Source organism: Schistocerca serialis, chromosome 11, assembly GCF_023864345.2.
Source record: "Schistocerca serialis cubense isolate TAMUIC-IGC-003099 chromosome 11, iqSchSeri2.2, whole genome shotgun sequence".
Taxonomy (NCBI): Eukaryota; Metazoa; Arthropoda; class Insecta; order Orthoptera; family Acrididae; genus Schistocerca; species Schistocerca serialis.
In genome coordinates, this window is record NC_064648.1 from 52248996 (window position 1) to 52276141 (window position 27146).

The 27146-nt window shown below is 39.7% G+C and overlaps 1 protein-coding gene across 1 annotated transcript in view; it reads right to left on the reverse strand.

Moving 5' to 3' along the window:
* The window catches only part of LOC126426724 (uncharacterized), a 92174-nt gene that overhangs the window by 27303 nt on the left and 37725 nt on the right, over positions 1-27146 (reverse strand). Inside the window, exons 3-4 of the mRNA XM_050088646.1 lie at positions 26792-26884; positions 25678-25767 (exon numbers count right to left, since the gene is read on the reverse strand). Coding sequence (XP_049944603.1) covers positions 25678-25767; positions 26792-26884 — 183 coding nt within the window. The remainder of the gene's footprint in view (positions 1-25677; positions 25768-26791; positions 26885-27146) is intronic.

Consider the following 27146-nt stretch of genomic DNA (forward strand, 5'->3'; position numbering starts at 1 on the left):
ATTCTACACATTGCCTTCTGTAAAGATGTGTCAAAGGTACACATACAGCAGGTCTCTGACAAAGGTCACTATCAAAGCCATCTGCACACAGTTTGCCTTGATACAACACACCCAGCAGATGCAGGAGCTCACACGACATTTGTCGTGCAGTAACAAGGCGGTCTGTTGTGAGCTTACAGCCAAATAACAGTCTGCTCATCTGAAGTCACACATGATCCGCCCTGCCCTGGACTTTGGGATACAGTTTCTGTCGCTATGAACTGTCACCACATCCAAGAAACAACCGAACGATTCACACTAAGCTATCAGGCCATATCAATTTTTGACTGTCCTGCTTCCTTTCTTTCTATGGCACTCCATTTCTGAGTCTGGTACACATATTCTCCATGTCATACTGCACTGTATGTGACTGTGTACATGGCATTTGTGGATGTGGGGTTACTAAACAAACACTATCTCGTTTCATAGGGGCCCTGGCAACATTGCTATAGTTGTCATTTGGCAGGAATGTCATCTTCCATGCAGAATGCGACTGTACAGTTATCTCGTTGACAATTATTTTTATTTTTTTTTGTTTTTTTGTTTTGGTTTTTAGGGCGCAAAACTGCTATGGTCATTAGCGCCCGGTCCGTGACTTAGGAAACAGTAAAAAACCGAAAATGGAAACCAGCAGCATTGGGAACGAAAGTCATAAAATTGAAGAAGCTAAATGCAGAAGGAAGGCTTAAAAATCCACTACAGAAAGGGGTTGGTTGTCCCAAAAAAAGCTTCAAATGACTGACGTCATTTCACTGGCACTAATAAACTCGAGAACGCGATCGGCTGAGCGTGTGTCATCTGCTAAAATTGACAATCTATCAGGCGACAGCTGTAGACGGGAGCGTAACGGAGTAAAATAGGGGCACTCAATTAAAAGGTGTCTTACCGTCCACAGCTGAGAGCAGTGGGGACAGAGTGGGGGAGGATCGCCGCTTAAAAGATGTCGATGGCTAAAAAGACAGTGGCCTATCCAGCGTCTAGTTAAAATTACCTCCTCCCGATGACGCATTCGGGAGGAAGAGGTCCAAGCGTAAGGAAGAGCTTTCACGTCCCGCAATTTATTATGAGGAAGTGTCGACCAATGTGCGTGCCATAAAAGAACACGACGACATAAAACGCTCCGTAGATCGGCGACGGGAATCGATTGAATAGCTGGCCGGAGAAGAGAGACTGTAGCCTTGGCCGTAATATTGGCTGCCTCATTTCCACAGATACCAACGTGGCCCGGGAGCCAGAGGAACGCCACCGAGACGCCCCCCAAGTTGAGCAAGCACAGACAGTCCTGAATCCGGTGGACCAGAGGGTGCACAGGATAAAGAGCTTGGAGACTGAGGAGAGACCTGAGAGAACCTGAGCAGATAATGTACTGTATCTGCTGTGGCGGCGGATGTAGTGGACAGCCTGGAGAACAGCGTAAAGCTCTGCAGTATAGACCGAACACTGGTCAGGAAGCCGAAAGTGATTTGGGGTGTCGCCAACAATATAGGCACTCCCTACACCTAACGATGTTTTCGAGCCATCGGTGTAAATAAATGTGGCTTCCGTCATTTGTGCACATAGAGCAGCAAATGCCCAACGATAAACAAGTGAAGGGGTACCATCCTTGGGAAATCGACAAAGGTCACAGAGCACGCAGATCCGGGGACGGAGCCAAGGCGGTGCTGTACCCCAAGTTGTCAAGAAGGTATTAGGAAAGCGGAAGGAAAGAGAATGGAGCAGTTGACGGAAGCGGACTCCCGGTGGTGGTAGGGAGGAGGGGCGGCCTGCATATCCTACATCAAAGGAGGCGTCGAAAAAAAGGCCATGGGCTGGATTAGCAGGCATGGAAGACATGGCTAGCATAACGACTCTGAAGGACTGCTCGCCGATTGGACAGCGGAGGTTCAGCAGTTTCAGCATAAAGGGTTTCCACAGGGCTGGTGTAAAAAGCTCCAGACACTAAACGTAATCCACGGTGGTGGATAGAGTCGAGACGCTGAAGAATAGACGGCCGAGCAGAGGAGTAGACTATGCTTCCATAGTCCAATTTCGAGCGCACTAAGGCGCGATAGAGGCAGAGAAGGACCTCTTGGTCCGCTCCCCACGAGTTACCATTCAGGACAAGGAGGGTGTTGAGAGATCGCAGACAGCGAGCCAAAAGATAGGAAACGTGGGAGGACCAGCACAGTTTTCTGTCAAACATAAGACCCAAGAATTTAGCGACGTCTGAAAACGTAAGGTTGACAGGTCCTAGATGTAAGGAGGGTGGAAGAAACTCCTTACGTCGCCAAAAATTAACACAAACTGTCTTACTGGGAGAAAAATGGAAGCCGGTTTCGATGCTCCGAGAGTGGAGGCGATTGAGACATCCTTGAAGACGTCGTTCAAGAAGGCTGGTCCGTTGAGAGCTGTAATAGATCGCAAAATCGTCCACAAAGAGGGAGCCCAAGACATCAGGAAGGAGACAATCCATAATTGGATTTATGGCAATGGCAAACAGTACAACACTCAGCACGCAGCCCTGGGGTACCCCGTTTTCTTGGAAGAAAGTACGGGAGAGAGTAGTGTTCACCCGCACCCTAAATGTGCGCTCTGCCATAAATTCGCGAAGAAAAAGGGGCAGCCGACCTCGAAAGCCCCAAGAGGACAGTGTGCGGAGGATGCCTGTCCTCCAACAGGTATCGTATGCTCTCTCCAGATCAAAAAATATTGCTACTGTTTGGTGTTTCCGGATAAAATTGTTCATGATATAAGTGGAGAGAGCAACAAGATGGTCAACTGCAGAATGATGCTTTCGGAATCCGCATTGGGCAGGTGTTAAAAGACTGCGGGATTCCAGCCACCATGCTAAACGGTAAGTCACCATACGCTCCAAAACCTCACAGACACTACTCGTGAGAGAAATGGGGCGATAGCTAGAGGGGAGATGTTTGTCCTTTCCAGGTTTTGGAACAGGAACGACGATAGCTTCCCGCCATCGTCTGGGAAAAGTACTGTCGGTCCAAATTCGATTATGAAGCCGAAGGAGGTAACGCAGACTATGGGTTGATAAATGCAACAACATTTGGACGTGGATACCATCTGGTCCTGGGGCGGAGGAGCGAGAAGAAGAGAGTGCATGTTGGAGTTCCCGCATGGAGAAAACAGTATTGTAGCTTTCGCGATTTTGAGAGGAGAAAGCAAGAGGTCGCACTTCCGCTGCACATTTCTTCTGGAGAAACGCTGGCGGGTAATTTGAAGAGCTCGAAATCTCAGCAAAGTGCTGACCCAATGAGTTAGAAATTGCGACGGGGTCCACTAATGCATCACGCGCGACAGTGAGCCCAGAGACCAGTGAGAAACTAGGCGCGCCTGAGAACCGTCGAAGCCGACTCCGAACTTCCAAGGAGGGAGTGAAGGTGTTAAATGAGCCAATAAAGAATTTCCAGCTTGCCTTCTTGCTATCGCGGATGACACGACGGCATCGCGCACAGAACTGCTTATAGCGGATACAGTTGGCCAAAGTACGACGGAGGCGAAAAACGCGAAGAGCACGTCGCCGCTCACGTACTGCGTCACGGCATGCCTCGTTCCACCAATTCGGAGGTGCGTGGTATTTAACATTCCGCAGCTGTAAGAGTAACGTCGGTAATATGTGTGACCTCATCGTCGACGCTGGGAAAGTGACGCTCATCGAAAGTCGCTAGAGACGAAAAATGTGTCCAATCGGCTTCCAGCGTCGCGGGCGCATATATGGCAGATGAGGCTGCAGTCTAAGGACACAGGGAAAGTGGTCACTCGAGTGTGTATCATCAAGGGCGAACCATTCGAAGCGCCGAGCTAGCGGAACAGTACTGACCGCAAGGTCCAAATGAGATAAATTTGTCGTGGAGGCAGACAAAAATGTAGGGACCTCAGTGTTGATGCAAACTAGATCCGCTTCGTGGAAGACGTCTAGCAATAGTGAGCCACGTGGACAAGGATGTGGAGATCCCCAAAGCGGGTGGTGGCCATTGAAGTCCCCAACCAGCAAATAGGGGGGGGGGGGGGTGGAAGCTGACCAAGAAGATGAAGGAGATCAGCTCGTGCCATTGGTGTGGACAATGGAATGTATACAGTACAAAGACAGAACATGTGTCCAGAAAGGGAAAGACGGATGGCGACAGCTTGGAAGGAAGTGTTTAAATGGATTGGGTGATAATGGAGAGTATCATGTAGAAGAATCATGAGTCCTCCATGGGCTGGAGTGCCTTCAACGGAGGGAAGATCATATCGAACGGACTGAAAATGAGGGAGAACAAAGTGGTCATGGGGACACAAATTTGTTTCCTGAAGACAGAAGATGACCGGCGAGTAGGATCGTAAGAGGATCGATAACTCATCCCGATTGGCTCTAATGCCGCGGATATTCCAGTGGATAATGGACATAGGGTGAACAGAAAATGGAGGAATGTGACCAAGGTTGCTGTCAACTCAACGACTGCTCAGAGCTTGCGACTGATAGCATGGAATGGCATTCAGCCGAAGGCAGAAGATCCTGATCCATAGGTTGTTCAGGAGCAGCTCCTGCCACCAGCGATCGGCCAGTTGATCGGCCGCCAGCAGTGCGCCTCGGCGACACAGAAGACGGCCGAGGACGATTTCCGCCAGGTGGTGCTGTAGATGGGACACGCCTTGGCGGGGGAGGAGATGAACTGGGTTTCTTTGTAGCCTTCTTGGAAATATGATGTTTAGATGAAGGAGGAACCGATGGCTGTGAAGTTGGGGTACGTAAAAAATCTTCATGAGTATGCTCTTTTTTCGAAGTCTTGGTGTCTGACTTTTGGGCTCGAGATTTAGCAGAACCCGATGAAGGGTAAGCCATAGAGTGGGCAGGCGAAAGTGGTGAGGTTGAATGGGCGATCTTTGCACTGGCCAACCTTACGACCGTAGCACTAAAGGTGAGGTTGCAAGTCTGCATGGCCGCCTCCTTTGTTGGCCGAGGAGAAGCAAGGACAGTGATGTATTTTCCTGTCAGACACAGTGGGCTGTCGACTGGCGAATAATTTTCGAGCAGCAAAGGTCGACACCTTTTCCTTCACTCTGATTTCCTGGATGAGCTTTTCGTCCTTAAAAACGGGGCAATCTCTGGAGGAAGCAGCGTGGTCACCCATACAGTTGATGCAGCGAGGGGATGGAGGTGGACAAGCACCCTCATGTGCATCCTTGCCACACATAAAACATTTGGCCGGATTGGAACAGGACTGGCTGGTGTGATTGAACCGCTGACACCGATAGCAACGCGTAGGGTTTGGGACGTAAGGGTGAATGGAAATTATCTCATAGCCTGCTTTGATTTGCGATGGGAGTTGAACTTTGTCAAATGTCAAGAAGACAGTTCGGGTTGGAATGATGTTCATGTCAACCCTTTTCATAACTCTATGAACAGCCTTTACGCCCTGGTCATACAGGTAGTGCTGAATTTCTCCGTCAGACAATCCATCGAGAGAGCGTGTATAAACGACTCCACGCGAGGAATTTAAAGTGCGGTGCACTTCAACCCAGACAGAGAAAGTGTGGAGGAGTGAAGTACGCAGCAATTTTTGTGCCTGGAGGGCACTGACTGTTTCTAACAACAAGGTGCCATTCCGTAATCTGGAACAAGACTTTACAGGACCTGCAATTGCGTCGACACCTTTCTGAATAATGAAAGGGTTGACCGTGGAGAAGTCTTGACCTTCGTCAGACCAAGAAACAACAAGGAACTGTGGCAATGATGGAAGAACTATCTGTGGCTGAGACTCAGTGAACTTACGCTTGTGAGCAGACATAGTGGAAGGTGAGGAAACCATTGCCGAAGAATCCCCCATGATTACCGCCGTCTCCAATGGCGCGCTCCTCCCTTGTGGTGGCCCTCTCTGAGGGCACTCCCGCCTTAGGTGATTGTTCACACCTCACGTCACACCTCCCGACAAACTGACGGAGGGACCAATCGGCACTTTCGGAAGGTATCAGCTCGGGTGATCACCCCTCCCTGGGCCTGGCCGTTACCAGGGGGTACGTACGTGTCCTACCTGTCTACCCGGGGCCGAGAATTACACGTTACCCCGTCACCGGCTATGCACAAAAATGCGTGGGTCGGCCTTCAGACACGCACAGGGATGAAGAAAGGGAAAGGGAAAGACAAAGAAAGGGAAAGGAAAGATTAGACGTCTCAAACGCCGCAGTAGAGAAAAGGGTAAAGAGAAGAGGTAAGGAAAAGAGAAGGACAAAGGAAGGATGAAGCCAGACAAGCAGAGAAGGCGAAGAATGCGGTACATTTACGAGCGTCTGTCTCCGGACGTAGGCACAAACCATACTCCCAAAGGGGGAGAAAGGGAAGGAAAGAGCCAGAGGTGAGGGGAGGAGGGGCCAAGATGGGGGAGAGGGAAGGATGCGGAAAAGGAAGGTACGCAGCCCGGAAAGGTAGGAGGGCCACATTAGCTCGGGGTCCCGTGCTCGCTACACATGTATCCACAAAAGATTTGTGGACCCCCTGGGGGGGGGGGGGGGTTGACAATTTGTAGGATTGTATTGTGAATTAAACACAGGACAAGGAAGTTTTGATTTGTTGCTTTAATTTACGACCCCAGTGGAGTTTTGAACATTTTGCACTCCGTCCTCAATTTGCACATGTAGTCTTTTTTTTCAGCCCTTCCTTACTATCAAGGCAATGACGAATGGCTATCTGTTGGAGGAGGACCAAAATGCCACTCAGCTGCTCTGTTTCCATATTGTTCTGCTTATGATATTACCTTCAATTTATAGCCCACATCATATGAAACATCTATTTTTTTCCACTAGGAATGTACTAAAAACATACTCTTCTGCTTCCAATAAAACAAATCACTTTCAGTTCAAGTTCACTGGCACTGTAGACTGCAGTGACACATCATAAGGTAGACAGTGTTCTGGATCTGTGATGGCAGGGCAGGAGGGGGAGAGTGTTAGTAAGCTCGTGAAGTTCCACAACTCGTGTTCATCGCATCAGTGCACTGCTGCTGCCAGTTGAATCCAGTGTTGCCAGATAGAGGTTTCCCACAGCATTGAATATATGGCCCTTTTTAAGCCTGTTGGAATTTTAAATCAAACAATGGACATTTTTATATTCTTGTTATGTAGTAGCACTACAGCCCTTGGTGAGCCTTGGCTCCTTCAACAATCTTCCTCCACACTTCTTGGTTATTTGCTGCTCTTTTCCACCCCTGGACTCCCATTTGGTGATATACATTATTACCTCATCGATCCATATTCTTCTAGGTCTCCCTTTTCACCTGACTGAATGGATCATACCTTTCATCATTTGCTTCAGAATTCTATCCTCTGCGATTCTCTCCAAGTGTCCTACCATCGTATTCGCTGTGGTTTCACAAATTTTACTATGTCCCTGCCTTGTATTAACTCTATTAATTCAGCATTGTAGCATATTCTCCAGCCTTCTTCCTCCCTTATTGGCCCATAGATTTTGCGTAGTATTTTCCGCTCAATGCTTCTTAGTGCATTTTTATCGTGTTCTGTCAACGTCCATACCTCTGAGCTGCATGTGATAACTGGGCAGACTAGGGAATTATATATTAGCACTTTAGTTTTTCTTGTAACAAGGCTATTTTTGTAAAGCTGCATATTTGCAAAGTAAGCTCTGTTTCCTGCTTGTATTCTTTCCCTTACAGCCTTTCCAATACTGTTATTTGTTATTAGGGCTCCCAAGTAGTTAAAAGAGGACACTCCATTGAAGCATTTCCCATTGATGTTTAGGTTTTTAGGGGTTCTTCTGGCCTCAAAATGTGACATTACCATATATTTTGTTTTGTTTTCATTTACTCTGAGGCCAATTTTTAAGGCTTCTGTTTCCATTGCCCAGTATGTTTCTAGGAGTGTATTGGTATTTCTTCCTACTATAGTAATGTCATCAGTGTATGCACATATGTGGCTAGTTTTCATAAATATGGTGCCTTTTTTGTTGATATTATTTACTACACTATGCAGGGCTATATCTAATAGGACAGTGGAGGGACTATCCCCTTCTTTCACACCTTTATTAAAGTCAAAGCTTTCACTCTTTCTGCTAAGAACCTTTACTTTTGCTCTTGTTTCTGTCATTGTCAGTCTGATTAGTCTTACTAATTTAGCACATATACCAACTTCTTTCAGTAATCTGTATAGTTCTTGCCGATTTATGCTGTCAAAGGCTTGTTTGAAATCTAATAGGAAATGCAGATCTATATCATATTCATAGAACTTTTCCATCATTTGTCTTATCACAAATATTTGATCAGTTGTTCCTCTGCCTGGTCAAAAGCTACACTGATATTCCCCTAGTATGCCTTCTGCACACTTCTGTATCCTTTCGTTTAATACATTTGTGAAGATCTTATAACCCGTACTTAGGAGTGTTACACCTCTAGTTTTCACATGCTGTTCTGTCCCCTTTCTTATGAATGGGGACTATTACTCCAATTTTCCAATTATCTGGCATAGTTTCTGTTTCCCATATATCTGATATTGATGTGTGCAGTTCCTTTATTACAGCCTCACAACCAGTGTTTATTAATTCAGCAATTATGCTGTCTTCCCCATGCGCTTTATTGCTTTTTGACTTGTGCACAGCCTGGGAGACATCTTTTAGTGTTGACAATGAAACCAGTGAGGCAAGAAAGCCAACTTCCAGCTCCACTCTTCTCTCCTGTGTGGCTGTCTCTTCATCTTCTAGGCTGGTGCTTAGTGTATCTTTGAAATTACCTGCCCGTCTTCCCACTATCTGTTCTTCCTCCCTTATTTTCCCATCTTTACTGGACAGGCCACTGTTTTTGGTTGGAATCTATTCTTCATTTTGCCTATGGCATGGAAGAACTTTCTTATTTCACTCTGTTCCTTTAGCTGTTCTAGTTCTTGAAATTTCTTCTGGTTCCACTTTCTTTTCTTTCTCTTGCACAGTGTTAGCTCTTCTCCTTAATTCTCTATTTTGTTCCACATTATTTCTGGTTTCTGTCTGTAGCACTTTTGTTCTTGCCCTGTTCTTTTCCTCTATTGCTGACCTGCAATCTTCATCAAACCATTCCTGGGTTCTTCTGTTCCTTCTTATGCCTATTATTTCCTCTGCAGCATCCTTAATGGCTTTCTCAAACCTGTTCCTCCTTTCATCTACTCCTACAGTGGTCTCTTCATTGCTCAACTTTCTGCTTAGTACTTCATCAGGGATGTTCAGTTTGTATTCCATTTAATCATCTTTCCCATTCTGTTGCCATTTGTTAGTGACAGTTTCTCTCTCAAGACTGATTTCATCACAAAGTGGTCCGAGTCACAGTTTGGTCCTCTGCAGCTCCATACATCCGTAACTAACGTGGAGTGCAATCACTAAAATATGGTCAATGTGCTTGACTACTCCATTGGCTGCAGACTTCCAAGTACCCAGATGGATCCTTTTGTGTGGAAAGTGGGTACTTTTAATAATCATATTATTCCTTGCTGCGAATTGGCATAGTAAGTCTCAGTTATCATTGTTTTCTTCATGTAGTGAATATTTTCCAGAAACTCCATATGGATGTTCATTCCTTCCTATTTTTGCATTAAAATCTATTACTAGCATCAGGTCATATTTAGGTACTGCACAGCATATTCTTTCCAAGTCTTTGTAGAACTGTTCTTTCATTATATCCTCTTTTTCCTCTGTTGGTGCATGTGAATTAACTATTGAGATATTCCTAAATTTACCTTTTAGTCTGAGTCTGCACATCCTTTCATTTATGGGTTCAAATTCTAGAAGGCTTTTCTTAACTTCTCTAGTTATTATAAAACCTGTACCAAGTTGGGCTGTTCTTTCTTGTAGTCCACTATATACCAATGAGTACTTAGGTTTATCTATCTGCCCATTCCCCTGCCATCTTATTTCCTGTAGCCCTACAATATCATATTTAAATTTTAAAATTTCATTGGCTATTTTTATATTAGTTTTGAGTATAAGATACACCAGAAATTTTTAGGCAATTTTTCGAAGAAAAAAATTGTCTTGCTCCATAAAATATGGTATGCTTTTGTTCTCTCTAAAATATAGGAGCAAACTGATGATGTTTCCTTGTGAGTGACACCCTTTGGGTCTCTGTGACCTACCATTCTGTCCTAACCTTCCTGTATCTATTACTAACTCTTGAAGTTAAGTGAAGGCCAGCCATTTTGTCTGACAAATTTGTAGTTTTGAGCCATTCCAGAATGTAAGCTCGAGAGTAAAATATAATTTTCTAAGCTTTATCTTTGTTTTTGCCTCAGGCTTCATCTGTGATAGCTATTTTCCTGTCTGAGGAGGAAAAAGGCAAATAATTTCCCACATCTATTTTTTGAAAGCTAGAAGTAGAGTTACAATGATAGGAAATACATACCTAACATACTGATCAGTATGACACTTCCTGTGTGCTGCCTTGAACTACATAGATTATGTTACAAAATACATTTTGTTTTGCTACAGTGTTAAAGGAATTTAAATTCATCATGTTTGATGCCAGATATGGAACTAAAAAAGGTGATTAAGTTGTGAAATCCAAAGAAGAATTTAACATCAAGTATTCTTACTACACAGAAGGTAGATCAGGAACAAAGTTTACATTTTTTGTTAGTTAACTTTAACCTAAACAACTTTTTTTAAATGGTGCAGTAAAGCAAAGATTTTATGGAGGAATTATTTTGTGGATGAAACAATGAAAGTTTCATTTGCTGAATACTTTACATAGTAATACATCTGTATATGAAGGCCGGTGCATTGTTACACATTATTAATACTAGCTTTCTGCTAAATATAACGGATAGTAAATTGGGGAGGGAGAGAGAGAGAGAGAGAGAGAGAGAGAGAGAGAGAGAGAGAGAGAGAGAGAGAGAGATTTTCCAAAACTAAGCAAACCAATTACAATTGGTTCAATGCAGAGAAAAAGACAAGAAAATATCACAAGACTTCAGAATAAAGGAAAGACAGCAACTTAGCAAATGTTTCAATTTAAAATAAAGGAAAAGAGGAAGAGAGAGTTGTGAAGAGTTTTGTACAAAGAAAGTAAATGCAAAAGGACTCATGTCACTGGAGTGTCATCATCAGAACCCTGTTTAGGTTAATACCAATCCCCATAAACTTTAGTAAAATCAGTGAAAAGATAGCTACATCCAGACAGGCCAACATGGAAATATGCAGTGACAAACAAATTAATTGTTCCAGTGCAGTAACTTCCATAACTAGTAACCAAACATTAACAACACAAATTGAATAACACAGTTTCAGAAGAAGAGAAGCAAACTGTTGATTTTTTTTACAACGGAGATGACAATCGGTCAAGCACCTGACAGATGGGATACTAAATTATTTAAAGATCCCAAGAGTAAGATGCAGAGAGTTTTGCAATAACACTCAATAGTATTTTCAGCTCAGGGGGCTTATAAACAATTTTAGGCAGACATTCAAATGGTACAAATAAAAAATACTTTCATGCATTACACATTTTGTTGGTTTCAAATACACCTCAATGTATGTGTGAAGGTATCATGCCAACTCTAATTATCTGGTGAATGCACTGAATAATGATACAGAAAAGAGTATTTTTTCATGAGGTAAGGAGTTACTCGAACATGTAGACTACTGTCAATTCATGTGTACTATGAATTCATGTATAAACCATAAAAACTAACTACTAAATTTCACTCCAAATTAAATGATGAAGTTGACTGGCAAAAAATAAAATGAAAAATGGACTGATGGTGACAGGCAACAAAAATATACAGTGGGTAATGGTACCACTGGTGATGCAGTGTCAGAAATTGATAAGCAAATGTTATATTTCACTCCGTCATTAAAAATTCACAATCTGCTGAATTGGGGACATGTGCAAAATGGATCTCTCAAATCTGGAGATCTACAGACAGGTTTTGTAGATAATGTTTCTCTGATTAATGAAGACCAGTTAAAGTGCTAATTCATCACATGAACAGGTTCAGGCTTCACAGGTTTTGCCTGGATGCTGCGGAAACATTTCATCATGCTGTCATCACTAATGAGATCTAACACATGTTGCTGTGTGCTCATACAAATCAGAGCTGATGTAAAGAAGACCATCTCATGTTTCAAAAAAATTGACTGTCTGTTGAGATGGCTATACTTCCCTATTTGAGAACAAGTACACCTTATCCACTTTGTGTTCAAAAGTATTTAAAGTGGAAATGGACTGTTATTCTTTGCTGCATGTCATGGTGAACTTGTGATGGATGCTATTGGTGGTGCAATGAGGAGAGGAGTGTGAGACCAGATGAAACACAGAAAATGGTATGCTGGCTGAGCTACATATTTTTATAAATGTGCACAAACTCAGATTCAAGCAAAAACCATGTTTTATGGTACTGAAAGATGGTTTCTGGACAACTGAGTGAGCATAACTTACATTCAGGTCAAACCTTTTGCTCATTTTCAAAACTATTATTATTTTCTAACTTAAGGTATCATAATATTCTTGTCGAAACAAGCTTTAAGTTTGAAAAAAATCAAACAACTTCTCATAATTGTTGATGCAACCTATCAAAGATGTTCTGGGTATTCAGAAGAGTAAAATCATTCTTTCAAGGAATCAAATGCAGCAATTGAAGACAATTGCAACAGAAGCTGGCAAGGATGTGCATGTTAATCTGATAAATCCTGGATTGTTTGTCACTGTAGAAATTTTAAATGAGAAAGGTATAAAACAATTTCTATGACATCTCTGAAAATGCAGAAGCTTTGGTAATCATTTTCAAACCCATTCCAAAGCCTACAATTTATTCACAAAGTACAAAAGTGACAGCACTTTTTGTTAGAACTGAACAAATTTGAACATTAATAAACTAACCAATGATTATTCAAAAAAGCAACAGATATTGCTTACATCTTTGGAATTGGAACCTATGTGTTGCATGATAAATAGTCTATTTGATAAGAAAATGAAATATAATGAAATATAATGAAAAATTGAAAACAGGCTTAGATGGTGGGGTTATGTTACACACATGGGAGAAGCAAGGTTACCCAAGAGACTCATGGGTTCAGCAGTAGAGGGTAGGAGGAGTCGGGGCAGACCAAAGAGAAGGTGCCTGGATTCGGTTAAGAATGATTTTGAAGTAATAGGTTTAACATCAGAAGAGGCACCAGTGTTAGCACTGAATAGGGGATCATGGAGAAATTTTATAAGGGGGCTACGCTCCAGACTGAACGCTGAAAGGCATAATCAGCCTTAAATGATGATGATTGAAAAACTCATGTTTTAAAATTGTACAATTTATGTATAGTTTTAGTTTTTTAGAGTATAAAAAACTGCATTAAGAATGATGCTATTTGCACGAGTCCTGTACAGAATCTATTGTGTCCCAAATGCAGTTAGTGTTTTACTTTTATCTTCCAGATTTCAAGTTTTAGGTACACTAATTGCATGCCTAATTTAACACATTCCTTATGTATTTGTATTTTAAAGGAATGGTGTTATTTAAATAATTTCCGATTTAAAAGTAATTTTAAAAAATTCTTTCAGGAGCTATGTTTAATTCCACACAGCCAATTGTGTGAACACATTGTCAATCATTTAGAAAAGGAAATGTTAGTATAACAATTTAGAAACTCATTTCGCATATATGCGATTGCCCAAGAGGAAACTTGGAATCACTCTATCCTCAGCTGAATTGTACTTTTGATTTAACTGACCTTTAATAAGTAAGTATACTGTTGTTTTGCATTAAGAAATAATTGTATCTCTATCTGCTGCAACTACCAGGCCTACTGATCATACAAAAAATTCAAATTATTTCCAACATCAATTGGTGGATATTTAGTAGTTCAGTCATTTTTACAATGATGTAAACAAATTTATCAACTACTTTACAGGTTCTGTCAATTCTTCATTATATTTTCTTCATACAAAATTACTTTTAGAAGCATGCTCATAATTTGATAACCTACAAAATACATCAATGTACACACTGTGTTGTTCATTAAAATTGTCCACACCAACACATGAAAACAAGAATAATAAGCTTTTATGCTGGATGACTGTCACAACACAGCTGACCCACAAACTACTACTAAAAATGTTCTAAGAATCAATGGTGCACAGATTACAGTCATCTCTCAACAGTGCCACATCATTTTATGACAAGAAATTAAAAATTTTCTGACATTTACTCATCCACAACTTCACTTGGGGATCAGAATTATTTTGAGAAAGTATTAAATTCTTCATAAACTTGACAACTCAAGACAATAATATTCATCATCGAACACCTAGCACACATGCACTGAGTTAACTGCATTCGGAAAGAATGTGTTTGCCGTATCTGTACCCGGACACTGGGCTCAACAGACCAAGTATTATTTTGAACATTATACATACTGGTTAGACACAGATGAAAGGTAACAGTTGACCAGTAAAAAAAAGTTATGCATATGCATCCACCTGCAGCAAGTATTCGACTGTTTTATGGTTCATAATGTTTTACAGTAAGTTTAATAGTTAGTAGACACTACAGGTACAAATAAGAGAGACCTTAATAATCAATGAAATGTTCTCCTTCACTATTTACAGCAGTCTCCCAATGCTGGGGTGACTTTTTGTATCTGTAACTGTAGAAGTCACATGGTTTTTAAAGCAAAGAACTTGTTGAGCTAGGTTCAGTGCTCATTTTCATCTGGAAAGGAAGTTTCTTGAAGGTTGTTCAATAGAGAGCAGAAAAGGAGAAAATCTGAGAATGCTAGATCAGGTGAATAACGTGGGGTGCAATGATTTTAAAATTCAACTCATGTGTACTGTTTTTGTCAGTGTAGCATATTTCGGGCGGGCTTTATCCTGGAGTAGTGTCTTCCTAGTCATTCATGTACTGCATCTGCAACACGTCAGTTGTTGACAAATTTCAGCAGTAATCAGTGGTTACACCTTGAGGAAGCAATTCACAGCAAACCACTCTGGATGAACAACAGTATCTTTCATGGATGCTTTTTGTTGCGGCTTTCTTTGGGCTCAACCATTCTCTTTTTTCCTTATTTTAGCACAAAGCCACCATTTCTGATCAGCATAATGATACAGGGCAGGAAAGGTTAGTGTTGTTCACAAGCCAACTGATGACAATCAAGCACAGATGGACATCGATTTTTGTTATTTTGGTGTAATGCATGTGGTACCTATACACCCTATTTTTGAGTCTTCCCCATTGCATGCAAATGTCAGAAGTTCATGAAATGATCCAAGTTCATCGAATTTGCCAGTTCTCAAGTACAATGACATGGATCACTGTGAATTAATGCATTTAAATAATCTTAATCAAATCCCAAATGTAAGTCACTAATAGCAAAACAAGTCTCATTAGAATAAAAAAACCATTTTCTTGCAAAGCTCTGTCCAATGGCATTAAACACAAACAGGGCACAAATGTTTCTGGCTGCCTCCACCGCTGTTACCCCTCTATAGAACCCAAGCAGATGAGTATGTCAACAGTGCTCCTATTTCTCAACTTGGCACTCCACTTTCTAGTGACTATAGTTCCACTCAGTATCTCCAAATGACAATATATGAACTCCAAGACCAACAGTGAACATGCCGTGAAAACAATTTCTTATCAGTAGTTGAAAACATTGGGGAGAAAAAATGACAATTGAAATTAGATCTATGGCACTCAGTCAGGAAGTGTATACTTGACCAGCCATCAATTTAATCAGATGAATGGTCAAATCAATCACAGAAGCAAGAACTCTTTTTGTAAAGGTCATAACCATGTAATTAGTAAAATATTGTGCTGACTTTACAGCATGACTGAAATATGCAGTAGAAGTGGAGAAAACTTACTGGCATCACATTACAACCTTGATCTCCCTTTACTAGAGGAAACTAGGGTTAAAAGAATTACACTTAGAAGAACTAATTTTAGCTTAGCAACAAAAAACAAAACATTCACAGTAGAAACAGCCAGGAGAATAATAGAACATGCTTGCGGCTGGTTTACAGGCAACAGAACAAATATTCAACCTTTATACTTACAAAAACAAACATCATGCAATTCCAAACAAATCCAAATGACTTATAGATAGGACATATCAATGAGACACTGGATGCAAATCCATGAGTGAAGTTCTTAAGCATTTGGACTGATAATAAATTAACGAGGCACCAGCATGAGAACAAGTTAACTAAAAAGCTCATATCTCTCTGCCTTGCAATTATAAGTGTTCCTCCTGAGTGTCAACTTGCAGGAATGCTTTCTAGCATGCTTTCACTCAGTCCTATCCTATATGATAATCTTATAGGGCATTAGGATTTATCCTATACAACCTTGTAGTAGGAATGTGATGTGAACACCTTGCACAAACTTCTTCATTCACCTAGGGAACCTTGCACCTACATGTCACTATGGAACACTATTTGAAAAGTTTACTTATTTGTTGACCCCATTTCAATTTGAAATCCAAGCAGACACAAAGGAGTTTTATGCAGTGTGTTTCATTTAGTGTATGACCAACTGTCTACTTCTTCCAGCAGCAAGTCATTTCAGACTGCTTTAAAACGTATAAAATGAGTCCTCGAGGGATAAGACTAACTGGTAGCTGTAACAATAATAAGGGTAATGTGCTGTGCAATACAGGACAGGAAGTTCGTTGGCAGTAATCATGATTTATTATTAAACATATGTAAGTAATCATGATTCATTATTAAACACATGTAAGTAATCATGATTCATTATTAGACATATGTAATGTGATTAACAGTTTAGTGGGATTAACACTAAACTGAATCTGAAGAATAGGGAATTCTGTAACAAACCGACGGGAGTGGAAAATATTAGGAAACACACAAAAGGGCCAAAAACAGAAGAGATGAAAAAATGATCAAAAACATAATTTTTCATATGGGTGGTGTACCATTGCGTTGAAACCTGCACGAAAGAGCACTTCTTAACAAGAAGGTGCCAGAGGGATTGATTAACTATAAGGGGCTGCAGATCTGACCTTGAAATTTGCTTTGTCTCTCAGTATGCTACCTTTTTTATTGGTGGGAGTTTGTGAAAGGCTCCACCTAAGTGCATCCTCTTCCAACAACTTTGAACTATGATGCTACATGGCAACAGCAGTGAGTTTCCTGAACTGACATGATTACAAATGCATGGATGGAGTCTATTGCATGGATGCTTAAATGTGTCAAGAGTTTTGATATTTGTGATCAATAAATGACGAATCTGATCCTAAAGACAGCTGTGAAAAGCATCTTGATGTTGTACGTGCACACAAATTGTTCACAATGGGAAAAATCTTCATTTCTTTGTAAATAAAGGCTTCTCAGGTATCTATAGCAGTACAAAACTGACCCCAATTCTGTATCTTTATGACAAAGTTATAGCCTTGTGAAATCTGATGATTTCAAACACCCTGAGGAATTGCTTATTCAGGTAGAATTTCTTTCAGTAAGATATGATAACCTTAATTTGTCTTGAGTTGCAATAATAATAATAATAATAATAATAATAATAACAACAAATCAACAACTCAACCAATTACTAAAGATAACAGAAGTATTTAGCAATGATATAAATATGGCTTTTGGAACAGACAAATGTAAGAAAAATAGCATAGTCAAGGGAAAACATACTAAACAAGAAGATTACATATTGGATAACCACAGCAACTCAATAGAAGCGATGGAAAAAACAGATGCCTATAAATATCTAGGATACAGACAAAAAAATAGGAATAGATGATAGAAATATTAAGGAAGAGCTAAAAGAAAAATATAGACAAAGACTAACAAAAATACTGAAAACAGAATTGACAGCAAGAAACAAGACAAAAGCTATAAATACCTATGCTATACCAATATTGACCTACTCATTTGGAGTAGTGAAATGGAGTAACACAGACCTAGAAGCACTGAATACACTTACACGATCACAATGCCACAAATATAGAGTACATCACATACATTCAGCAACAGAAAGATTCACATTAAGCAGAAAGGAAGGAGGAAGGGGATTTATCGACATAAAAAACCTACATTATGGACAGGTAGACAATTTAAGAAAATTCTTTCTAGAACGAGCAGAAACTAGCAAAATACACAAAGCAATCACCCACATAAATACATCGGCTACACCACTACAATTTCATAACCACCTCTACAACCCTTTAGATCACATAACATCAACAGATACAAAGAAAGTAAATTGGAAAAAGAAAACACTACATGGCAAGCACCCGTATCATCTAACACAGCCACACATCGATCAAGACGCATCCAACACATGGCTAAGAAGAGGCAATATATACAGTGAGACAGAAGGATTCATGATTGCAATACAGGATCAAACAATAAACACCAGATATTACAGCAAGCATATTATTAAAGATCCCAATACCACAACAGATAAATGCAGACTTTGCAAACAACAAATAGAAACAGTAGATCACATCACAAGCGGATGTACAATACTAGCAAATACAGAATGCCCCAGAAGACATGACAACGTCGCAAAAATAATACATCAACAGCTTGCCTTACAACATAAACTTTTAAAACAACACGTTCCTACATACAAGTATACACCACAAAATGTACTGGAGAATGATGAATACAAATTATACTGGAACAGAACCATTATAACAGATAAAACAACGCCACATAACAAACCTGACATCATACTCACCAATAAAAAGAAGAAATTAACACAACTAATTGAAATATCCATACCCAATACAGCAAATATACAGAAGAAAACAGGAGAAAAAAATTGAAAAATACATCCAACTGGCTGAGGAAGTCAAGGACATGTGGCATCAGGATAAAGTTGACATTATACCAATTATACTTTCAACTACAGGAGTCATACCACGCAATATCCACCAGTACATCAATGCAATACAGCTACACCCAAACTTATATATACAACTTCAGAAATCCGTAATTATTGATACATGTTCAATTACCCGAAAGTTCCTAAACGCAATGTAAAATATACTGTACAGTTAAAAGGAAGTGACGCTTGATCAAGGTCCACGTCACTTTCATTCCGAACCAGACCTAAGGTCTGAGAAAGCAAAGATAATAATAATAATAATAATAATAATAATAATAATAACCTGGAAGTTCCTAAATGCAATGTAACATATACCATACAGTTAAAAGGAAGTCACACTTGATCAAGGTTCATGTCACTTTCCATTTTTAACCAGACATAACGTCTGAGAAAGGAAAGAAATAATAAATTATTTCCATTTTATGGCCTTCATTGGACCACTCCAGCAAACTTTCTACAAAGAATTTTTCAGTTTCCTGCCAGCCCAGTACTTGTTCATTCTCTCAGGTCTCATTCTTCTGTCTTCATCAGGAATCACCATTCCTATTGTCTGTTGATTCTCATTTGCAGTCTGGTTTGTTTGTGAGTTTCCTGATTTTGTCAGTTTTGTTTCTTAGGTCTCGAAATGTAATCTGTAGCTCATTCATATCTTCCTTTATTTCTATAATCCACTTAATGTTGCACTTACTATTCCACAATTTTTCTGTTAGTCTGCTGATGATCCTGTTTTCTGGTGTTCTGATTACATGTCCAAGAAATGAAATCTTTTCTTCCCAATTGTACTCATTACCAGTTCTATTTCCTTGAAGACTCATTTGTAGCTACTCTCCAGTGTATCTTTCTGGTATGAGTAGTTGATGCATGTTCTGATGATTCTTCTCCCTATTTTGAGTATTTTGTCTATTTCTGCAGTGTTAGTTGTTTTGAAGATGGTTTCACTTGTGTGTTTTTTTCTGGTTGAGTGACTGTTTTGTAGTGTTTTAATTTTGTTGCTATTGACAGGATCTTTTTGTTGTAGGTGTTCTTGGTGATATATTGTGCTGTAGTCAATTTGTTTATTCTGTTATGCCATGTTGGCTTTTCATAGAGTTTATATGTTCTGATTTCTCGCAGTAATTCAAATTTATCTACAATTTTGATTTCTTGGTTTCCTATGCCAATTTTGTTTATGAGTGTTGGGTCAGTTAACATGATGACTGGTTTTTCAAAGGATGTTTCAAGACCAATTTTCTGCGCTAGTTCCTGTAGTGAGATAACTTGTTTGGTTTCCTGAATACTGTTGGACAAGAAAGCAAGGTCACCAGCAAATCCTAGACAATTTAAAGTTGTGTTGTTTTTGGATCTTCCAATTTGGATGTTCTTTGGGTTAATCTTGTACCATTTCATCATCATGTATTCTAAAGCACAGATCAACAGCAAGAGTGCCCAACAATCTCCTTGTCTTAAACCTGCTTTTATGACGAATGGCCCAGAGTTCCTCCCTAAACTTGACATATGAAACAGTGTTGGTTAAGGTGAGTTCTATCAATTTGATTAATTTTGCATGGAGCCCAAAATTTCTTAAGATCTTTAACATTGAAAGTCTATGGATACAGTCATGCGCTTTTTTTTAAAGTCCACGGAGGTATTACAAGAGGTTCATTTTGTTTCTTGTAATATGATATGGCTAATTTTAAAGTGATGATCTGTTCTGCACAGTTTCTACAATGTCTGAAGCCTCCTTGGTATTCACCTAATTCGTCCTCTATTTGCTGTTTGATCCTCTTGTATAGGATTGTGGAGAAAATCTATGTGCAGTCTAAGAGAGATACCTCTAATTACCTGGGTTTCTTTTATCTCCTTTTTTTGTGGAATGGGTGGATTATGACTGTGGTCCAATGTTTGGGAAACTTTTCTGTTATCCAGATTTTTGTTCGGGCTATGTGTAAGGATGTTTGAATTATATCACTGGCATATGTCCACATATCCACCAAAAACATGGTCTTCTCTGCACACCTTATAATTTTTCATCTCTGAGTGCTGTTTCCCCCTCCTGAATTGTTGGAGGATTTATGAGATCAGGTGGAGTCTTGTGTGTGTGTGTGTGTGTGTGTGTGTGTGTGTGTGTGTGTCTGTCTGTCTGTCTGTCTGTCTGTGTGTGTGTATTAATTGCTACAAGTTCCTGGGGTTTTTCACAATTTAAAAATTTACTAAATGTTTTGCCATGATTTCAGCATTTACCTTGTCATTATGTGGCTTTTTTCGATCTTCCCTTTTCAGCATTAATGTGGCAGGGGTAAATTTTCGTAATTTTCTTCCAAACATTTTGTAAAAGTCTCTGAAATTGGTTTTATGGTAATTTCGTCTATTGAGTTGATTAGATCTTTCTGTGATTGTCTCTTGGTTTGCCTGATAATTTGTGTGAACTTTTGCTTGATATTTTTGAAGTTGGTTGCATCTTCTTCTGTTTTGTGTGTTTGAAATTTTAACCATGCACAATGTCTTCCATTATGAATTTTGTCATATTCTGAGATCCACCAGACATGTCTATTAGGTGCGTCCAATGGGGCTAAATTTTCTGCTTGTTGCCTGAGAATTTTAACATTATAGGTATCTCCGTGGAAGAATTTGTCCATAAATACATGATCCAGCTGCCATTCTCCTTTTCCCCAATCAGGATGTTTCCAAGTTTTACATTTGTTTGGCCTCCTTTTGAAGTATGTGTACTTTGAGATCAATTTGTGTTCCCTACAGGTTTCAGGAAGTCTTTGACCATTTTTATTTATGTGGAGCCTATTTCCCCATAATATCCCAGTATTTCTTTTCTCTTCTTAGTTGAGCATTGAAGTCCCCTAACAGGATCTTAACAATGTTAATATTTACATGGTTTATTGCTTGGTCAAGGAGATCCCAAAACTTTTCCACTTTGTTCCTTGTCTTCGTTAGAAAATTTTCATTAGTAGGGGTATGGGCATTAATGATGATATAAATTTTGTTATATATTTTTAAACCCAAAGTTGCAATTCTAGGGGAGGTGGCTTGAAAATCAATAATCAAATCTATTGTTTTCAATTGACTATAAACCCAGTTCCTAATTGGGGACATTCTTTCATAACCCTCATTCCAGGTTTACCATTGTAAATTCTGTAGCCTTGTGATTTGAATGGTTCTTCTGTAGTATTTCTTATTTCCTGGAGCCCTGTTTCTAAAATTTTCTGCTTCTCTAAGTCATCCATCAAATCTTTAGTTTTCCTATTTCAAGTAGAGAATTAATATTATGAGTTGCAATGTCGTTGATCTGATCTTGTTTGATCCTGTTCTTATGAACTGGCATAAGAATGGGTGTTTGCCAATGCTCCGACTCATTGACACCTAGGTGGCTACCCACCAAATCCGATGTAGCCTTCTCCCACAGGAATTTACCTCTGAAGTGTGACTAATGCTAATCTAACACTGCTAGTTATGGGAATTACTAATAGATTAGTTTGTATGTATGAAGATGCACATTTACTACTATGAAAAATATCACTGTTCCTCCTACTACTTTAGTCAGATACTTATTTTATGTAGTATCTCCACATACATTAATACTCTGCTATCCACCTAATGGTGCATGGCAAATAGTACCCCATAACCCTGCTGGTCATTTTCTTTCCCATTCCACTCGCAAATACAACTAGGGAAAAAGACTGTATATGTGCTTCCATATCAGCCCTGATTTCTCAAATTTTATCTCCATAGTCCTTATGTGCAATGTATATTGGAAACAACAGAATAGTTTGGCAGTCAGCTTCAAATGACAGTTCTCTAAATTTTCTCAATAGCATTCCTTGAAAGAACATCACCTTCCCACCAGGGATTCCAATTTGAGTTCCTGAAAAATCTCCACAACACTTGTGTTTTGTTTGAATCTACCAGTAACAAATCTAGCAGCTTGTCTCTGGATTGCTTCTTGAACAAACAATTAATACACCTTTACACAGAAATTTTATCAGCTGTCTACCTATTGCCGAAGTCTAAACCCATTCAACACAAAGACCAAAGTTAAGTGGAACTTGCATCTCCGAGTCAAAATATTCTGATGAGCACAAGAGTGGCTAATAACATAGTACTGAACTTTGTTTTAGATACACAATATCTTCTAGAAACTAAATATACCTGTTCATCCACTCTACAACCAATGAAAACAGAAAAAAAATAATACACCCTAATAATCTACACACAGAATATTAAGCGACCCAACTCACTGAATGAAATAATGAAAAATATACATATGCTTCATTACATATTCATTCCATATACACTCATACAAATGACTCTGCAGAACATTGTGTGCGCTCTCATTTCACTCCATAGCTCACTATTTCTTTGCAATATCATTCCATTGTATACTACCTTATTCAGAAATTACCTTTGTTGTAATGGAACTGGCTAATTCTCCTAGTTATCTGAACATACAACAATTTGATACTCAATGTTTTCTCCAACTGATCACTGCATAGTCCTTCTGGGTTATTTCCCAGGACACTTGCTCCCACCCACATTTCGGCCACCCACTTTCCCTTACAATACTTGACGGTTGAAATAGATGATTCTCCCCATCTCAATCACATCTCCGAATCTCTATTTTCTTCATCTTCACTGTAGCTGGACAAATTATTCTACATGAGAAAAATAAGCCATCAGCAGTCTAGTTCCTCAACTGTATCATGCAACAAGTGGATGGCACAGACACAACCAGCATTTCAAAAAATACAATAGTTCTGAGGCTATGTCTTAAATTTCTAAAACTGTGTCATTACAAGACAACCTCCACATTCAATTTTTTAAGTACTGCCACATTAGCTCATGACATTTAGCTGTTGGAACATTAATGCAGAATATGGGCTTTCAATTAGTAGCACCTCATACATTGGTCTGCAAGATCACCAAACCTTCATATAAATTTAAAAAACAACTGATAATTACCATTCAACACCAAGCAAGTGATAAAAATCAATGCAACTTCTTGATCCCAACATCTAATCTCATGACTTCATTCACTAGGTGATGTGTCTCTTACTATTATTTTTCAGGCTAATGGTATCTTCACATATGACAGCAATTACAATCACAAAAATCATTAAACACAGGGAAATGATAATATGCAATGTATGCACATCAGAATTAAGCCTGACAAACATATCTGATGTAGAAACTAGTACATACAGGTTTTCAGAAAAGATTCACAGCGTGCATTGTAAATCATATACTTAGGAGTACAGTAACAAAGCTTAATCTAGCTTCCCATGCAATTACCTAATAAAATTCCCAATTCTGCAATTTATACATTGTCTTGCTGGCCACGTGCCAGTATCAAAATGATCAGCCCTATTTTTCTGGATCATGATTAAGCCCTAGACTGCATGTCACTCCAGATGACAGAGCTAGGATGTTCACTGCACAACTGCATGTGCTACACATGATCACTGTTATGGTAACACATCCTATTCATAGATTTGCTCAGGTGACTACCACTATTTCATACGTATTTTCAAAGTAACAAGTGGGGTACACATCAGTGGTTTCAGTGCCAACCACATGACCTGGTTTTCCAGGCCACACAACCAGCAACACACTGTTCTCCACACTTGCACTGAGAGCAGCAGTCCATACAGAGGGCATTATCTCTGCACCTCTGCCCGGGTGCTATGGAGGCATCCTGTACGACCTATGATCTCTTGGGTTGCATATGGAGGCCAGTACTGCCTTTTCTATTTTCATGGTTACTGGTCACCAACTACAAGCCACCCACTTTGACAACTACAGCTATGCCTTAGGACACCCTACAGTTCATTGTTTTGGCCCATCTTCTGATTTGCACATCCCTGACTACTATGCGTGGTGTTATTTCTGTAAAACCCTTCTTGTGGAACAACACTATTTGTGTTCCACTTACTGTCCTGTCTACTTTTGATGCCAATGCATCCCTTTAATTTGTTCAAAATGGCATAATATGAGTCTGTGACCTTAAGTCTTGGTCTGGTAGCTGCAAATCAGCTACACTCCTTTACATACTGTGAGCTGTCACTAGCATGATAGTTTGGTTCCTTGACCTGTAACCTTGTATAGTCTTTCTCTAATTTTATTTCTGTGACATGTTTATCAATGTGAGCATCTTTCCCTTAGCAAGGTCATAAAGCATATCTAAGCAAATAATCTTTCCTCTTTAGATTTGCCAGGACTAATTGTGAGGTCATACATGGCTTCATCTCTGTACAATCATTAACCAAAAGCCATACACAGGTTTTCTATAACTAAAAAATTTATAACTAATACAACAAGTACCACAGGAGCTGCCACAATATGTACAGGTTGTGGCCAAAGTATCAGGGCTGATCTGCAACACACAAATTCTCTCTCTTTTTCAAAACCAAAAATTTTAGGACAAACTCACGAATAACTATGATTCAACAAAAGATAAGAACAGCCAATGTTCTTTTGAATTGTATTTATCAGAGGTTATTGAAAGGAGGAATATTTCTCAAATGACCCACACTATTAGAACTTACACTTCATCTAAATGTGAATTTACTGTATCCATCACACACAGCCATTATACAATATAGTTGATATCAACAAGGGCTACAGAAAACAGGATTATACCAGCAACCAGTCCCCTTCCACTTCTGTTTACAACAGTCAGCACATAACAGATGATATGAAAGTCAAGTTCAGGAGTAAAAGAATACTCTACAATTACGAACAGCAAAAAGTTTCAGAAAACTGACAATCTGTGCTAATTCCACTGTAATACATCCTTTACTCTTAGCAAAAGACTCATTACCTGACTACATGCAATACATTAGAGATGTGAATACTTACAATATCCTCAGGGACAATTTCCAAATTCAATTCAGGATCCTCCTTGATAAAATCAGTGGACCAAGCTATTCCATATGGATCTTTAACAGACTGCATGAAAAAAAAAGAAAAAATGCTGAATTATAACTAGTTGCTAAGTTCTGACACAGTTCTCAATATTCCTTTCTTATGAATATCATCCAACTCTGCAGAGATTCTAATCAACTGGGAAGATTGAGTGTCACAATTCATCCAAATCAGTTCTAATGTCTCTGATTTTGCTATCAGCCATTGTGTAGTATTTATTTGGCATACTTTCACTTTCTATTCCTATCACATAATCCATTCTGATTTCAGTGGCACTACGGCCTGCTCTATCAGGAGGTCATACTCCCATATGCAAACTTGATATATGGGTGTGTGGCAACATTTCAAAATTAAACTCTGATAATAGAGAAACCCCAATAATCTTCCAGCTGTAAACCAATAAATAAGAGGGCTTTTCAGTGTTTAATCAAATGATTATTGCATTCTCTACATTATCATCAAAATTAACAAAATTTAATGCTATTGACACAGCTTCTTGCTCTTCACCATATATTTTCAGTGCCTGCTCTTTGGGAAACCATTCACATTTATGTCATGTGTACTGGAGGGAAATCAGAAGGAATTACATACAGCCACTGCAGGATTTCAGTAATGTAAATATTACAGTAAATAGCGACTGGGAACTCTAAACTATACCCCAACACATATAGTTCCAGATCTTCTGTTACAGCACTGTGACAGAGACATATGAGATTAAGTTTCTTCCAAGAGGAAGACTTTCTTGCTCCGTTGATACCAAACATGTACTTAATGCATTCATTACATACCATCATAATAAAAAATTAATACAAGGGTAATGGTTCACAGAAATATGCTTGTTACAAGTTCTGTTAAAATACTATTGGTGATAAACATGAAATAACACATCTAACTAGAGTCAACTGGAAGACCACAAAAATTCTTGAAAATAGCTGGTATCATAGGTTACAATTGCACACCATCAATAATTTAGCTTGAATGCCCATATTTCTGTCATGGCATTCTTACTACACTTCCTACACAATAAAGTGCTTGTGTGAAAACTTACATTATGCTCTGATCCATCAGCATGTTGTTTCACTTCAGGATCTTGCTTTACTGAAACACTAGGTCCTTCAGTTTTTAATGGGTCTTCAAGAAACTGAAAAAGCAAAAAAGTTACGTGATCAAGGCTTCTGTGTCTTGTTCCAAATGGCTCTCTCGGGGGGGAGGAGGAGGAAGAGGAGGGGGGGGAGGAGGAGGAGGAGGCAGGGGAGCAGGGAGACGAGTAGGGGAGCAGGGAGACGAGTAGGGGAGCAGGGAGACGAGTAGGGGAGCAGGGAGACGAGTAGGGGAGCAGGGAGACGAGTAGGGGAGCAGGGAGACGAGTAGGGGAGCAGGGAGACGAGTAGGGGAGCAGGGAG